Consider the following 14,201-nt stretch of genomic DNA (forward strand, 5'->3'; position numbering starts at 1 on the left):
TTGAAGTTTTAAATTCAACTGCTTCGTACATATTTCTCTTTATAAATATGTTAATTTTAAATAAATTATAAATAATATTGAATTGACCAAAAAAAAGAAGAAAATTTAGAAATATCTCATGTGAAATTTAAGACATCGTTTGGGTTATCTATGGACGGCAATCTTTCAATAATGTTTCCTTTAAAGTCATGAAGTAGAAATATTCATCACAATAAAAAACAGCAAAACTAAAGTACACCAAAGAACACAAGGGAGCAAATTAACTGATGAATGATCAACAAAGGTCACGAGAGCATCCGTAAAAAGGATCAGCATCAAACTTATGTCATAGAGGACGATTTTGATTCAATGTAGATATAAAGGCATCATTACTTCATCATTATCAAATCCTTTCTGCCCTCGAAAATCAGCTATCCTTCTGGTAGATCCTCGAGTCACGATGAAATCCTTCAGCTTCTTGAGGTGGAAATATGTAGAAGTTGATGAATCAATAACAAAAGGCATGTGCCGAGTATTTCCATCATGGGCTGCTTGCTTCATTTTTAGGATCAGTTTCCGCACTTCTAGTTGCATGAAATTCAACTTGGGATGCAAAACTCAGTTGTTCAGCAATTTGCATCGGGCTATCTTTTATATTTTCATGCACAGCCTACAGATTGGCATCCAATTTAAGATCATCAAGGCAAATTACTAATTAAGCACAAATATTTGCAAGGTTTATGCAACATCCCACCTTTAAAAGCTCGGTCATTCTTCCAGATCCATAGGTGAACAGAGGTTTTGCGACAAAAGTTGTTTGCAGGGACTCGGTCAGGAAGGGCTCATTCGAATTTCCAGTCTCCTGGTTTGATACCATGCCTGAATTTTCTGGTGAAGATACCCAAGCTTCTGAGTCACTCTCGACCTGACTATCTGTTGATTGTGATAAGTCTGGTGAAATAACATCCGTTGATTTCATCGGCTTGCCTTCCTCACCATGTCCAGCCACAGGGATGCCTTCATTAAGTGAAGAAACATTGTCATTCTTCTCGCTTCCTTTGGGAACTTGGAGGCTCGAATTGGATTGTGTGGTCACAAAAATCTGACTAGCTAGAATAGATTGATCTTGAGGCAACATAGCTGACGATTCAACCACATGATCATCTTTGTTTCCAAAAGCCATCACGTGAGGAACCCGGGATGTAACTGATGGCATTTGATTGGAACCTGAAAACCCATTTGAACGGTTAACAGGTTGAAGGACAACAGGAACCACGGTGCCTCTTGCACCCACAGGGGGGATAAGAGGAGCTGTTACTGGTGAGGGATACTTTAATTTTGAAGGCACCAGACCAGTTGTTTGGATGGAAAGTTTCTGGATCCGTGACCAACTTTGGTGATCATGTGGGAGACGGACATCATTTCTTTTGATCATTTGGAGATGTGGAGCTACAACAGTTTCAGCAGTGATAGGAGCATAATGCCCTGGCTTAAAAACCACACCCCTGAAATTTGTGTTTGAGTTGCCTATTCTGAGAGCGAGCAAATAACCAGTATCAAATGTGGCCTCAACAACACCAGTCACAGCCTGGCCAACCATACTATCAGCATTTGTTTTATAAGCTCTCTGAGGATGGTATTCTTGCTTGACTTCAAAACCAGGAGGTGCATGAGCAGCTCGAGCATGCTTAAGGTTTGTATCTTTACGTGGACGACCTCGCCGCTTCTTTACTTGATGGGCAAATGGGACAACAGAGCCCTCACCTTGATTAACTTGATTCATTTTGAGAAATTACACAGAAGTGTAACTTAGTTTTAGCTAAAATATAGTACTCAGCAATCCCTGAGAGTCAAAAATAGTAAATTAAGACGATGCAATGGGCCATGGTGAATATTCTGAAAAATATCTGGCAAAGATAATAGAGAAAATCGGAAGTCATCTTAACTTTTACATATAGTGACATAGACACACAAACATGTAATAAATAAGCTGCCGAACGTATGACAACTAATTTGTTTCCTATGAAAGGAATATAATATTTTCAAAGATACTAGTGCTACTTTTTTATAACGATGTAAATAGAATAGACTGATATTGAGTTACACAAGTTAACAAACAATATTTCACCACATTCACCCAATACGTGATGATGCTGATAACCTACTTGAGTCTTTTCTTTTGAAACCACAACCTGCTCTAATCTTGATATGCATGTCATCCCAATAGGTATCCTTTATTTCAGGCAATAACTGATTTACTCCTATAAATTAAGTGATACTTGAGTGAAACAAGTCTGCACAAGGCGACTATAACATAGCACAACGATACCATGTTGAGGACGGATATTAGCTAAAGCTAATTCACTGTCTGGATCAGTGGATTGGAAAAAATAAGTAGCAATCAATAATTAACCTTATTTAGAATCTTACTCGTCTTTATCAAGATCAAGGAAATAATAAAATAAAGGGGCGTGCAAAAGAGAGTAAAAAAGGAAAAATCAACAGAACAAATAAAGACTGGCACGACCTGCCCTTCTCAGTTTTTGAAAAAAACATCAATAAAAATATGCTTTGAGACCTTTCTTAAAAAACGGAACCCCAGCTTCTTTAATCCATAGTTTCTATGGTTACTTCTTAAACAATGAAGTCTTCTCTCTGTGACCTTTCCTTTTACATTTGAAAATACGTTCAAACAAAGGTCATTCTTTAAATTTACCTTTATGATTATCGGATGTAGAATCATACAACCTCAATCAAGCTTCAAAAAGCAGGTCAAGCTACCTGTTGATTCTTTTTCGTCAGTCCTCCACTACATTGCGGTAAATGCAGCTAAAAGCCTAAAACCTCGAACAATCACTACAACACACACCGCTTTGGCGGATAGAAATTCAACAAAACAAGCAGTATAGCAAGAAATCAAACAGCCTATTTTACAGTATCAACAGATTTTCGAATCCTTTGCTGAGAAGATTAATAAACCATAAATTATCACGTCAAATATAATACCCAAAAAGCTCACGAACACCATGCAACAAAAAGAACCCAATAAATTTCAACCGTCGTTAGACCAAAATCAACAGAAACTGCACCAGAAAATAGCGTTCCCAGTCTCAACAAGATAAATGCACGCAACACAAGCAACGTAGATTCACACACGTTAGTGGAATCAAGGAAACCATTGGTGAAAGATGAAATCGTGAGAAATGGGCACCTTAGATAAGAGGGTCCCGGATGAATTAAACTTTATACTAAAGATAATACATAGCTGCCGAAAGAACAAGGGTCGGTTCGTATCATAAAGAAAGTGAGTTAATTCAAGAATCGGGGCTTAGGTTAAGGTGAATACTATTAATTCATCTTGAATTTCGAATTCCGAATCCTGTACACTCGATTTTAAAATTGAGTGGGTCTTCTGTGAGACGTCTCATGGATCATAATCTGTGAGACGGGTCAACAATACTCATATTCACAATAAAAAATAGTACTTTTAGAATAAAAAATAATACCTTTTTATGAGTGACCCAAATAAGAGATACGTCTCACAAATAATATCCGTGAAACCGTCTCACATAAGTTTTTGTCTTTAAAATTTTGGTGAGCTGATTATTAATTGAGTTATATATATATATATATATATATATATATATATATATACACAATTTTATTTATATATATGTGTGTGTGTATGTATATATACAATTTTTTTTAAAAAAATTGTTGTTCGTGAAGTATATATTCATATTCCTTATCATTGAAAAGATTTCATTAAAAGAATATCTGTTTGATTTCTCTTCTTTGCTAATAACAATGGAGTTGGACGATCCGTATGTTTGAACTTTGAACTAATTTAAGAAATCAAACAGTATTGTTTACTGTTTAGTATTTTATTTGATAAATGTGGATAATTCTACATTTGTGGACAAAATCATGAAATGCAAGGGGTTGGGTCATAAATCCGGTTAGGGCCCATATCTGCTGGAATATTAATCAAATGTTTCAAGTAAGGGTGTTCATCGATCGGTTTGGTTCGGTTTTCGGTTTTTTATTTCGGTTTTTTCGGTTTTCGATTTTAGAAATATATAATCCGAATCCGAACCATTTTTTTTCGGTTCAGTTTTCTACCCAAACGGTTCGGTTATTTCGGTTTTGGTATAATTATTTAAATTAATAATATAAATATATTGTAAAATATAATATGTTAACTTTCTATATGTTTTCTTAGTAAAATATTTAAATATAGGATCTAAATTAATTAAACAAACAACAATCAACTAAAAATTGTTAAAAATGGTTTTTCATTCACTAAATATCATATCAAAATATATCATATATATAAAAATATAAAAATTATTAATTTAATGAAATTTCGGCTTTTTCGGTTTTGACATATATAATCCAAAATCGAACCAAATAAACTTCGGTTTTAACATTTATATCCGAATTACAAAATTCGGCTTTCAGTTTGGTTCGATATTCGGTTTTTTCGGTTTGGATTTTCAGTTTTTTCGGTTTTATCCGAAGTTTGAACACCCCTAGTTTCAAGTAACGAAGAGAGCAAATTTGAGAACCTAATCTTCATCTGCTTGTTACATACATGATACAACAATTTAGACGGTTGGTATATTTAAAAACGTTCTAAATTTCACTACACGTTAATCGGATAACGCTTAGATGGCCTACAGGAGAACCAAGCATGGCTAGGAGAATTCCACATTATCGAGTATCAATAGACGAGAGCCTCCCATCTTGGTTCGAAACTATTTTCATTGTTAGGACAAACTATCATAAACATCAATTTTCTTTTTATTATTATTGAGCTTTTAAATATAAAAAACCCAAAAGAAACAAATATTGAAAATATTGTGGAACCTAAAATGATGTGATCCGAGTAAATCGGGTGAACTGGATCGGATAATTTATTTGATCAAATATAAAAATGATGAGAGATGAGAGAACAACCAGATACGTCCAAACCGAGAGTTTTTCTCTCGGGAATAGATAATGGAGTAGATATCATGTGAGACCGTCTCACGGATCTTAATATGTGAGACGGGTCAACACAATCCATATTCACAATAAAAAGTAATACTCTTAGCACAAAAAACAATAATTTTTCATGGATAACCCAAATAAGAGATCTATCTCACAAATACGACCCGTGATACCGTCTCACACAAATTTTTGTCTAGATAATGTTGATATGGAAATACAAAGATAACTACATAAATGAGCGCCAGAGAGATGTCCAACGTGACCACTCCGATGCTAAGTCAGCAACTCAATGAGGAAAAAACCATGTAGCAAAGAAAATTGTTGTATAAATGGTCTATATTATAGAGAATAAATGAGGTGGGAAAGATATTTGTGAATGAATCCTTAAATGTTAAGCAAACATGATATTTATAGCAAGAAAGTCAACGATAACCTTGTTTTCTATGCCCACTTATTAATTAGAAAAAGATGGTTGCACATACACTGCTGTTTGACACATCAAAGTGTCTCTTTTGCCTTGTCAAATCCATGTGATTATGACAGCAATGATCACCAAGGTAAGATATCTCATACTTGTGCACTCGAGGGAGGTGCTATTAACGAGGTAACTCGAATAGAGAGATATCACCCGAGAACTCGTTTGGAAGCCGGGGCTTCTGGCAGGGGCGGATCTAGGATTTAGGGATAGGGGGGCCGCTAAGTTTATTTTGCGACGGTTTTCTCAAAAACCGTCGCCATATGGCGACAGTTATAAGAAACTGTCGCGAAATTTGCGACGGTTTTTCAAAAACCGTCGCTATATGGCAACGGTTTTAAGAAACCGTCGCAAATTTTGCGACGGTTTTCGTCACAACCGTCGCTAAGCCAGAAAAAATAAGCGCTCCCAGGTTTCGAAATCGGGTGGATGAAACATTATAAGTGGTTTTAGCCACTGAGATACATGGACGTATCATTCATTTTGGGGGGGCCATGTATATATATATCTATTTATATATTTAGTTTAAAAAAATTTAATATACACTAAAAATTTTTTTTAAATTTTTTGGGGGGATCGTGGCCCCCGTTCGCCCTACACTAAATCCGCCCCTGGCTTCTGGCATCCCGAAAAGATAATATCTCGGACAATCATTTACTGGCTGTTATCGAACCGACTCAAAGCTTGTCGGACCTAATTCATGTCCGAGCATCCGGTACCCACGATCCGGGACTCCTTGGGATATCATAAACGATTAGTGGATGCCTAGAGACCTAGGTTGACAACAAACACTTTTCGATGTGATTGTCTGATGCTTAACTCCAAATTTAGAACGATGTTATTTTAAAAAAATATTTTGTCAAAAATAATCTTAAATAACATCAATTTAAATATAGATTGCAATAATGTTCAAATAGATTTGTAAAACAAAAATTCAAATAAAAGATATATATATACATGAGTGAATCTCATGTGAGACCGTCTCACGAATCATAATAAAAAGTAATACTCTTAATATAAAAAATAATATTTTTTCATAGGTGACCCCAAAAAAAGATCTGTCTCACAAATACGACCCGTAAGACCGTCTCACACAAATTTGTGTCTATATACATATACAATCCACTCATTTTAAAATATCGTTTGGACTCTCGAACAAGAACCACGAGGATCATTGATAAATCCACACAGCCATTTCTCATAAAACGCCGGACTTTACCGATTGATTATTTTAATAAATAATTAAAGAAAGAACATTATCTTCTATACTTCACTAGTAACCAACTATTGAATATCTAGTCCCGTGTAACTAACTGTGTTACAATGCAATCTTCCCTCCTCTTTCGATTTTTCTTCATTTCTATGAACTATACACGATTCCACCTCCGCATCAGACTCAGTCGACGAACTTAAAACCTGTGATTTTAGCGAACAGAGACAAGAGAGTGTGAATCGACCAAAGAAAACCTTCCGGGCGAGCTTATTCGGGTATACTCTGCAGGGAAGGTATCCATGACCGTTCAGAGAGATCACCGATATTAATCAATCGGGATAGAACTTCCTCAGACGAGATTCCTTCGACATCAGCTTGTTTCAGCAATTGCTGCAGTTGATTCTTCGAGAGTTTAACCGTCACCCGATCCGCTCCCTTTGCTTCTCCGAGAAGAGTACTCTTCTCCAGGCCCGTGCCTCTAGCGCTATCGTCCCTTCGCTGATCGGAGGTTTGTTTCCTTATGCAATTTCCCATACTGCCTAGTTGTTTGTATCACAAAGTCACAAGGGAGGCGGGTGTTAAATATAAAGGCAGGGAGAGGGTCGGTGCCTATCCTACGTGGCGGTAATTGAAAGTACTGCATTGACCACTTCAGCTCATGTCTCTCCACGTAACAGTTTCTAATTGGTTCAACTAATTTTGTTGGTGACGTCACAGTCGGTCATGAATTTTTGTAATACTTGTTGATTTCCTACTGGATAGAGTGTAACTTGCAATGATGAATGGTTGAAGTGGTCGGGCTTTGAAAGAGTAGCATAGTTGCGGTCCATCTTTAATTGCCAAAATTCCTAGCATTGAATGTTATTGTGGCGAGACTGACCAAATCATATGAACAACAACTATAAAACATGAAACGATTTCACGAATTTTTATCTATAAGATGTGTCAACTTTACCGATATTCACAATAAAAAGTAATATTTTTCATGGATGATCCAAACAAAAGATCTGTCTCACAAAATACGACCCGTGAGACCGTCTCACACAAATTTTTGCCCAAGTTTTATTTGGAAAAACAAGTTGAATCTGTCGATTTAATCCACTTATTTTATGCGTGATATAGGTCTAGTCAATTTTAAGTCAAATTTTATAACACAACTTGCATTTTAGCTGGTCGAAAAATTATCAGCTCAACATTTATTTATGTGATGAGATATGTCTAACTCGTTTTAGCATCTCTTTTCCCCTATATTTAATCAATTTGGCACTTACATCTTTTAATGTTATAAATTTGTACTTGATAAAAAGATTAATATTTAAATTAAATCGAATACATATACGAGAGGTAAATGGAAAAAAAAAAATCTATAGTGATTGTTTTGTGAGCTAGCTCATAAGCTTAGTACTCGATTTTTTCCTCCCAACTTGAGCCAATCATTTACAACCTTGAGAGTCTGATGAATTTTTGAAGTATGACGATGAAATCGAGCTCAACAATGCAGGTGCCGGACCAGCTTGAGAAATTCGAGTTTTTAAATGGAACCGACTTGAATGGAGTTGCATGAATGTGCCAAACCCAACTACAAGAATTTCAATCACCCCTCAACCCAAGTCTGTTTCTAATTGGGCTCCAGTCTAAGAAGTACAGCCCAACATAATGGGCCGATATTTGATGAAATCCCGAATTTGTTATGTTCTAGTATTGGCTAGGTCCACGTGAGGCCCAGAAAAAGACCCGACCCAATAAATACGTATAGATAGGGGTGTTCAAACTTCGGATAAAACCGAAAAAATCGAAAATCCAAACCGAAAAAACCGAACACTAAACCGAACCGAAAACCGAATTTTATAATTCGGATATAAATGTTAAAACCGAAATTAATTTGGTTCGGTTTCGGATTATAAATGTCAAAACCGAACCGACCGAAAAAACCGAAATTTAATTAAATTAGTAATGTTATTTTTATTTTATATTATTTATTATGATAATATTAGTGAATGAAGAATTATTTTGAATAATACTTAGTTGATTATTGTTTATGTAATTCATTTGTACTTTATATTTAAATATTTTACTAAAAAATCATTTAAAAAGATAATATATTATATTTTATAATATATTTATATTGTTGATTTAAATAATTGTATCAAAACCGAACTAACCGACCGAAATAACCGAACCATTTCGGTAGAAAACTGAACCGAACCGAAGACAAATGGTTCGAATATCGGATTATATATTTGTAAAATCGAAAACCGAAAAAACCGAAATAAAAAACTGAAAACCGAACCGAATCGACGGATGAACACCCTACGTATAGATAGCAAGTTTCAACCTCACTTTCTCTTCCGCACACGGAACCTGCAGCTAGCTGCGTAAGCACAGAGATTATTGGTATTGCATCCATCCCGCCACACATTTTACAAATCTCTCCGTTCCATTAATCACCAATCATATACGTACAAGTTTGCTTACGACTATTGTGACCATCCTACAATAAATTTTAAATTTTTTTTCCCGAAGATTCCCTTTTGCTTTATCGTCTTTCTGATTTATCTTAAAGCTAACACAATTCTTGGCACGTAATCTAGATCTAGAACTTGCCTCTTCTTTGATTTCAGCTAATTTTTAGGTAAAACTCTTAACAGAAATGTTTTGATGGAATAAAGATTGTTGATTGATTTTTTTTCTTATGAGCGTAGAGGGTAATTGCAAATTTGTGCGTGTTTGTGTGTGTCTGTACTTAAATATATGAGTTGTTTATACAATGACAATAAACTGAATAAAAAAAGTTTGATGCTTGATTGGTTTTGTTTTGCTGTCATTGTAATACTCTTTGATTTTCTTCGTGTATTTTGTTTTCTAGTAATTTTGGATTGTGAATTTGGGAGCCTGAGTTGGTTAACTTATCAATACATCGTGTTGTGTCGCTGAAGCTTGTGGTTTGTTCGGTATCTAGTTGTAATTTCTCTATAATGTCGGTTGGTGCGTGGGGCGGCCCAATATATCAGGGAAGTTGTTCAAACTTGAAATGGGTAGCGAATGGAAATAAATAGAGTGAGGGCTGCGAAATATTCTTTAGAAAATCATCTAGAATTTTTTTTTTCACTAGTCGCTCCTGTCGAGGTGCAGCCATGATTTTGGATTCTTGATTTTACTGTTGTCTTCATCAATTATATGTTTGCTATGCAGAAATCTTAAGAATAATGTACACGTGATTTTTTTATGATTATCAGGTTCGAAATGGAAGGTATAGTTGTTAGGAGAGTTATTCCTTCTGACAACAGTTGCCTCTTCAACGCAGTTGGGTAAGCTTCAAATCTTGACAAGAGTACAAATTTGATAAAGAACTCGTATTTAAAGGTAGGGTTTTTCAGGAAATGTCCTGATTAGACAGGAAATCAATTTTTGAAACCAGGAATCAGAAAATATGGCTTTTGTAGCAGTTTCGGCCTCTCCTTTATGAATGATGATCTTTTTCATAGAATAACTTTTCAATCCAATCACATTTTATATTCAAACTTACAACTGCTTTTGCTACTATTTTCCTGACAAAAATCACGTAAAAAAGCTCGGATTTAAAATTAATGTTCAAGCTTGGTGATTCTGTAATCAAGATACTTCTAAACTTTAAATTGTTAGTAAAAGGTGCCAGATTTGTTACGTCAGCATATATAAATCTTAAGCTTCGATATGGATATGTGTGAGTTAATCTATTGAGTTATGGATTTTTATATTCAGTTATGTCATGGACCACGACAAAAACAAAGCTTCTGAGTTGAGACAGGTAATCCAGTGATATTTGTTATCAAGCTGCAAAGGCAATTCCTCTAAGATGTCACTTGCCAATTATACAAACTGTCAGTGCTATGATCCTTCAGGTGCTAAAAAGCAGCAGTATGCTGTAATATATCTTGTCATGTTTTGTTTTAAGCATCACTGGCAAGAATGAGGTAGTAATAAATACCAGCAATTGAGCCCATATATTTTATGCGTGTTGCACATGATATGCATTTGAAGTTTTAGCTATACTAGCTTTTTTAGGTTAGAATTTAATATGTTATGTTATTAAATCGAGTACTCAGAATTTAATGTGTGGTATTATTAATTAAAGAAATCAACATTTTGGAAATTGGGGAAAAATAAACAAAACGACAAAGGTATTTTTCCCAAAGGTATTTTAGGAAAGACAAAAAAGTGGCACATCCAGAGGCCAAACCGTTTACTCTATACAACCCTTAACTAATAATATAGCATAGAGGTACAGATTCCCTGAATGATATTTCCTCATTACCAGTCTCGATTCAGTGGTAAAATAAATGTTCCGACCAGGGGGCCACTATAGTCTTCTAGTTAGCCAGATCTTATCCATTAACAATGTTGCCCTGTACTCTGTTGCTATTTTTTAGTTTGCTGTTTATGCCACTTTAATAGAATATTGTAAGGAGATTAAAAGTTATATTAAGCATGCCTTTGTTTATATTTGGTTTATATTTTCGTTGTTTCTTGTTTGATAATTGTTGATCTGATTGTTGAAGGTCATAGCTGCAACTGTAGCCAGTGATCCAGACAAATATTCTGAAGCATTCCTTGGAAAGACTAATGAAGAATATTGTACATGGATTCTTAACCCAGAGAAGTGGGGAGGTTGGTGTCTGCATCTCTGATTTATAGATTTTGTTATTTCCTGTCCATATAATCTATGAGCCGTTTTTATTCCTCATCTCTGAAATAACTGATATTGGTCACATAATTCCCTGGTGAGCTTCAAGCAGCTCTCAGCACCTTAGGCAACAAGTACCTCATGGATGAACAAAATATAAACTCTTTGTTAAGTGTTATTGGGATTACTGTTCGACCTCAAAAAGCTGTTAACATTTTGTTTAGAGACTTTATTTGACGCCAGTCAGTTTCTAGGATGCTGCTATAATCTGATCTTTACTTGACTTGGATTTATCTCCCTTGATTGTATAACAGCAACAGGTTCTTTAATATATTTTTGCAAATAAATTTCTTCATTTGTTTGATTTTCATTTTCCATTCATATAAAGTTATCAATACGAATTTTGAATTCTTAATTTAATTAAAGAGATGATTTGATCTATCCCATCCACTAGTCTCTTCTGTGATTCTTGTTGGATTTCTGATCATGGTAGTATACGTAGCTCTGGGAGATGCAAATCATGATTTTGAGTTGCTTATGTTTATGCTCAAATTTTTTCACAAAGGCATCATGCTATTAGTCTTTCAAAAAGTTATCCATCCATTTCTTCCTCATTTTCTTTGTGAACTTGTTTTTGGGCACGGAGACTAATACCTCGGATGCTTTGAATTATGTTTTTGTGTTTTTGTTCTCTTAACTTAATAGTTTTTCATGTTTAAATTTTATTCTCCATGTCTTTACCATTTACCAGCACTAATCTGTCCTTTAATATGCTTACTATATCCAATGTCTGCCTCACTTTTCTAAATTCGAACTCCCTGTCATCCTTCTTAACAATCATGGGATTGTAGTGTCTTTGCGTGGAGTACTTGTGCAAAATATATGTCAGCGATCCAATTGATAACTGTTTGGAAGGGACCTTTTTTTCCCTTAAAATTTCGTTCAGTAAAATATTTTTAGTTTGAGGTGGCATCATCAAACATCTTACCCGGCGTCTTTCGAAGTTATTAAATTTGGAGACATTTGCATATACCACAACAATTTGTGTTACTTTTTAGCAGCCACCACCACATGCAATTCCAGCACTTACATGTTTCTTTTGATACAGTAGTTAACTTGAACAATTGAAAATTTTAACGTTATTTTGTATTAGGAGTTGACATTGGTAAATCGAACATTATTGCCTTTCCATATTTTTGCAGTGTCGTTTCTAAAGAAAATAAATTTCCAGTGAACAATGAGACTCTTTATCTTGTGTCTCGGATACTCTTATGATATAATCACTGTTTGGGACGTTGTTGTATTATCTGGCTCGTTTAAGTTTTACCCAAAAAATCAAGGCTTGTTAAGTATTCTGAATTCTGAGCTTTCCCTCTCGCTAAAGGTGCCATTGAACTGGCTATATTGGCTGACTATTGCGGCCGTGAGATTGCAGCATACGATATACAGACCACCAGATGTGATATCTATGGACAGGTTAGAGAATTCATGCCTTTTTTTAAGTTGATCATAGTACCAGTGCTGGATTTTTATTTTTATTTGATTCTTCAATCTTTTAATTATGTATCTACAGGATAAAAGCTATAACGAAAGAGCTATGCTGATCTATGACGGGCTTCATTACGATGCTTTGGCTGTATGGTTTCTTCTCCTTCCATCACTTTTTCTGTAGACTAGCACTTCATCGTGGGCATAAACTTTGCATGAAATGCACATAATTTTTGCGTATTTGTGAGCTATTTATATTTCTGAATATCCAGGATAAATGAGAAGCTAGATATTTTGTCGAAAAAGCTATTCGTAAATTTGTTTTTTGATAAAGGTGCCAAAATTTTCTCGATGGCTCTCAAATTGTGAAATAACAGTGTAGTAGGCTCATGTCCTAGGTATCAGTACTTGTTGGAATTCTGTGTCTTATGCATATTGTAGTGCACCTATTAATATTTGCCTCTCAACAGATGTCTCCCTTTGAAGGAGCTCCAGAAGAGTTTGATCAGACGATATTCAGTGTTCTGAAGGACCGGAAATTGGGGCCGGTTGACCAACTTGCTCTTAATCTGGTTAAAGACCAGCAAAGGTAAAATATTACACGTATCACTAACTTCTTTCTCTTCGTGTTTAAATGTTACACCACTCACTAAACAAGGAAGCTCTATCAGAAAAATGAATCTTTACCACTCCAAAAAATTCCTGTCCATTGAACTCGTTTATGTTGTTTTAGTTGATGTTTTTGTCTTGTCCGTGTCACCATACAAAATTCCTTACGGTAGTCAAGATTGGTCCACACAAGTCAATCCAATACGTTGTAACAGTCTATCTCCAAATTTTAGGAAAAGGAGTTACACGGACACTTCCAACTTCACTCTACGTTGTGGAGTATGCCAAATTGGGGTCATTGGACAAAAGGTTTACATTCCTATCTTTTTTCATTCTTTCAATCGTCAATCCAGTCCTCGGTAAACTCAGAAATCTAATAGACTTTTCTCGTGTTAGCTGAAATTTTTCACTTGCCTGATTTTGCAGGAAGCAGTGGAGCACGCTCAGGCGACCGGTCACGTGAACTTTCAAGAATACAGATGACAGGGTTTATTTCGAGAACAGAGTGAAATCACTCTTCCCTAAAACCTGCATTTATCAGTGTTGAAGTTATTGTACTGCATTCCTTTCCTTCTGTTATGGAATGTAAAAACTATCATGCATGCTTGTCATTTGATTGTGGAGTTATAACTTTAAACCCCTTCGAAATAATAGATTTACATGAATTGGTACAGCAACTTTAATCACTTCTAAAAGTAAATCTATCACGCAAATGACTTGTTGTATTTCTAATATATCCTACACTACGAAAAGCTAAACAAAAATATACGGTGAAAGTTAAT

At 35.2% G+C, this 14,201-nt stretch overlaps 2 protein-coding genes across 12 annotated transcripts; one reads left to right on the forward strand and one right to left on the reverse strand.

Moving 5' to 3' along the window:
• Positions 1–121: 121 nt before the first annotated feature.
• LOC140812333 (uncharacterized) lies at positions 122–3,375 on the reverse strand. Of its 10 annotated transcripts, XM_073170580.1 has the most exons (4): positions 3,191–3,375; positions 2,761–2,850; positions 734–1,822; positions 122–649 (listed from the first exon to the last, which is right to left on the reverse strand). In XM_073170580.1, the coding sequence occupies exons 3-4, from the start codon at positions 1,760–1,762 to the stop codon at positions 521–523; spliced, it is 1,158 nt and encodes a 385-aa protein (XP_073026681.1). In that variant the 5' UTR covers positions 1,763–1,822; positions 2,761–2,850; positions 3,191–3,375; the 3' UTR covers positions 122–520. The 10 variants fall into 10 exon arrangements, with proteins under 10 accessions (XP_073026681.1, XP_073026678.1, XP_073026679.1 ...); XM_073170577.1 differs by lacking the exon at positions 2,761–2,850; XM_073170578.1 differs by lacking the exon at positions 2,761–2,850 and having other exon boundaries at positions 734–1,886.
• A 5,618-nt stretch (positions 3,376–8,993) lies between these two features.
• Positions 8,994–14,102, forward strand: LOC140812089 (OVARIAN TUMOR DOMAIN-containing deubiquitinating enzyme 2). 2 transcript variants are annotated; one of them, XM_073170286.1, is made up of 10 exons: positions 9,003–9,053; positions 9,251–9,291; positions 9,896–9,967; positions 10,401–10,446; positions 11,198–11,306; positions 12,707–12,798; positions 12,896–12,958; positions 13,281–13,399; positions 13,653–13,728; positions 13,846–14,102. In XM_073170286.1, exons 3-10 carry the CDS (start codon positions 9,903–9,905, stop codon positions 13,900–13,902), a joined length of 627 nt encoding a protein of 208 aa, XP_073026387.1. In that variant the 5' UTR covers positions 9,003–9,053; positions 9,251–9,291; positions 9,896–9,902; the 3' UTR covers positions 13,903–14,102. The 2 variants fall into 2 exon arrangements, with proteins under 2 accessions (XP_073026386.1, XP_073026387.1); XM_073170285.1 differs by lacking the exon at positions 9,251–9,291 and having other exon boundaries at positions 8,994–9,053.
• The last annotated feature ends 99 nt before the right edge of the window (positions 14,103–14,201 follow it).

This window comes from Primulina eburnea, chromosome 14 (genome assembly GCF_022965805.1).
Source record: "Primulina eburnea isolate SZY01 chromosome 14, ASM2296580v1, whole genome shotgun sequence".
NCBI classification, from domain to species: Eukaryota; Viridiplantae; Streptophyta; class Magnoliopsida; order Lamiales; family Gesneriaceae; genus Primulina; species Primulina eburnea.

Bases quoted from the DNA above. Each gene is read 5' to 3' on its own strand.
- LOC140812333 (XM_073170577.1), bottom strand. From the start codon at position 1,762: ATGAATCAAGTTAATCAAGGTGAGGGCTCTGTTGTCCCATTTGCCCAT. The intron at 650-733 runs GTGGGATGTTGC...GCCAATCTGTAG, and splicing joins GAATGACCGAGCTTTTAAAG to GCTGTGCATGAAAATATAAA.
- LOC140812089 (XM_073170285.1), top strand. From the start codon at position 9,903: ATGGAAGGTATAGTTGTTAGGAGAGTTATTCCTTCTGACAACAGTTGC. The intron at 11,307-12,706 runs GTTGGTGTCTGC...CTCTCGCTAAAG, and splicing joins TAACCCAGAGAAGTGGGGAG to GTGCCATTGAACTGGCTATA. The intron at 12,959-13,280 runs GTATGGTTTCTT...GCCTCTCAACAG, and splicing joins TTCATTACGATGCTTTGGCT to ATGTCTCCCTTTGAAGGAGC.